The following is a 2,412-nucleotide window of genomic DNA, read 5'->3' on the forward strand; positions in this document are numbered from 1 at the left end:
GAATAATAAGTCGTCTCCCATTTCCAGCGCCATCACCCGGACTAGGCCCCATGACAGCTCAGGAGGAGGAGGAAGTTGGGGCTTGGTCGCGAGGACCATGGTCACTGTTCGCCACCCAAGATGTTATTCACTGGTAACAATCCCCATTATCTGCCCCTACTTTGGTCTAATCAGACAATCGCTAATGCCAAGGGCTGCTTCCTGTGGCCTCTGGGAGGTAACTCCCGCAAAGGGGCGGGGGCGGGTGGGGCGGGACGGGGGCGGAGATGGCACCTTCCGGACTTGTCCGGGCTTCAGCACTCATTCAGGTACTTAACACCCGGACACCCGGACTTCGTCTTTCAAAGCCCACCGAGTGGTGAGAGCCGTTTATATAATAAAGAGGGATTCCTCCGTAGAGGCTCTGGCATCTCTGAAGCCAGCGCATGGCGAGCGCCTCTTACTTCCACCCTTAGGAGCCGCGTCCCCAGCTGCCCCTGGGTTCATAGCCTGCCCTGTCCCCCGCCTTCTTCCCCTCCCGGGCCATGGCCACCTCAGGACGCCTCGGCTTCACGGTGCGCAGCCTTCTGAATTTACCGGAGCAGGACGCACAGCCCCGAGTGAGGAGCGAACCTCAGACGTGCGTTTCTCAAGCGGCTGCCTGGCTGGAGTCGGAACACAGCCACTACCCCTGTGAGTGAGCCAGGACTGCGGTGGGGGAGGGAAAACCCAGTCAAGCCTCTGGCCAGTTCAGGGACCCGGAATGGAGATCCCAGCTCAGAGTCAGATTTCTTTAGCCTTAGAGCAAGCAGGAGGCTCTGAGGTCCTCAAACCGCCAGGTGGTGTGCATCCGTGCATCCTGAGAGTAGAGCCCTGCACCTTAGACTGCTGTGCGAGAGAGGGTGTTTGATGTCTGGAGATTCCTAAGGGTCAGAATATTTAATACACCTTCCTCTGTGTCCCAGGGTTTTGCAAACCCTTGGCAAAACAGAGGCATCCAGTATTGATGACCGAGCTTGTGGGAAGCTGGTCTGCTAACTCGGCTACTGTTGCTGTTGCAGCTCGTTTAGAAGGACCCCAAGGTGGTTTGGTTTCTCTGGGTCATCGTCTCAGGCTTGGTAATTACTATTTGTGGTATAAGTGAGGTCGTAGGAGTAGGAGCTGTGGTACCTAAATGTGAACCCAGCAAAAGAAAATGCTCTCAAATCCCCGTGCAAGGGAGCGGGACCTCCAGCTGGTGGGAGGTAGGTCCCAGACAGTCGCACAGGCCAGCCTCTCACCAAGCCGTGTCTGTTTTGGGTTTCCTAGCTTCAGATGAGAGCGGCCTGGAGACAAGCTCCGCAGAGCCATCGCAGCTGGCTTCCTTCCAGCCGTCATCTCCAGGCTCCGAGACGGAGAAGAGGAGGAAGCGGCGGGTGCTGTTCTCCAAGGCCCAGACCTTGGAATTGGAGCGTCGCTTCCGACAGCAGCGCTACCTGTCGGCGCCAGAGCGAGAACAGCTGGCTCGACTCCTGCGCCTCACGCCCACGCAGGTCAAGATCTGGTTTCAGAACCATCGCTACAAGCTGAAGCGTGGGCGAGCGCCAGGGGCCACAGAGTCGTCGGATCTGTCAGCACTAGCTGATCCGCACGCCGCCCCCAGCCTTCTGCACCGCGTGATGGTGCCGGTGCTATTGCACGACGGGCCACCGTGCAGCGGCAGGGGTGCGGGGACCGCTGCGGTGGCCCAGGACAAGTGCAGCACACGACCGACCACCGCTTGCTCAATGCCCGGCTATGCTGCCTTCGGGCCAGGCTCGGCGCTGGGCCTCTTCCCTGCCTACCAGCACTTAGCACCCCCAACTCTGGTCTCCTGGAACTGGTGAAACTGACTGGAGTCACCCTGGACTTGAGACACTGCTGTTCAGCCGGTCTCAGTAAAGCTACAGCCGAGGCCTGAAAGTGAGCGAGCTCTTCCTGAGTCCTGGGTCTCTGGCAGGTACCAATGAGCAGTAGCAAAAGCACACACGCAGCGGACTTTCGCCAAGACTCACTGTTGTTCTCGCACCGCGAACCCCCAAACTAGATTTTATTTCTTGAACCTTATGTGTATATTTTTAAATAGCGATTTGTATGAAGCAACTTATTTTTAAAAGAAATAGAGTGTTTTCCCCTTGATTTGTGGGTGCTAGAATGTATTGTGGAGGTTTGGGTCCCTGGCACTCCTGCCACTAAAGGAATGGGGGTTGGTTTTCCTTGACTGGAGTTGGGAGAACCGCAGGCTCCTAGCCCTTTACACTGAGGTTCACCACCCGCTGCTATGTTGTATTGCAGACTGAAGTCCCAACAAGGTTTTGGGAAAGAAAGGAAATGGAGGGACCAGACTGAGAAAAATCTGGGGAGTGGCATCTCTGCCCAAGAGGGAAGCTGGTGATTCTTTAGGCTCCAGTTCAA

General features: G+C 56.6%; 1 protein-coding gene across 1 annotated transcript; it reads left to right on the forward strand.

The window, feature by feature from the left end:
• The first annotated feature begins 333 nt into the window (after nucleotides 1-333).
• On the forward strand, nucleotides 334-2,079 carry Nkx2-8 (NK2 homeobox 8). The gene is made up of 2 exons (XM_048415391.3): nucleotides 334-672; nucleotides 1,288-2,079. Exons 1-2 carry the CDS (start codon nucleotides 525-527, stop codon nucleotides 1,842-1,844), a joined length of 705 nt encoding a protein of 234 aa, XP_048271348.3. The 5' UTR covers nucleotides 334-524; the 3' UTR covers nucleotides 1,845-2,079.
• Nucleotides 2,080-2,412: the final 333 nt, after the last annotated feature.

This window comes from Myodes glareolus, chromosome 11 (genome assembly GCF_982192425.1).
Source record: "Myodes glareolus chromosome 11, mMyoGla1.1, whole genome shotgun sequence".
In the NCBI taxonomy this organism is placed as follows: Eukaryota; Metazoa; Chordata; class Mammalia; order Rodentia; family Cricetidae; genus Myodes; species Myodes glareolus.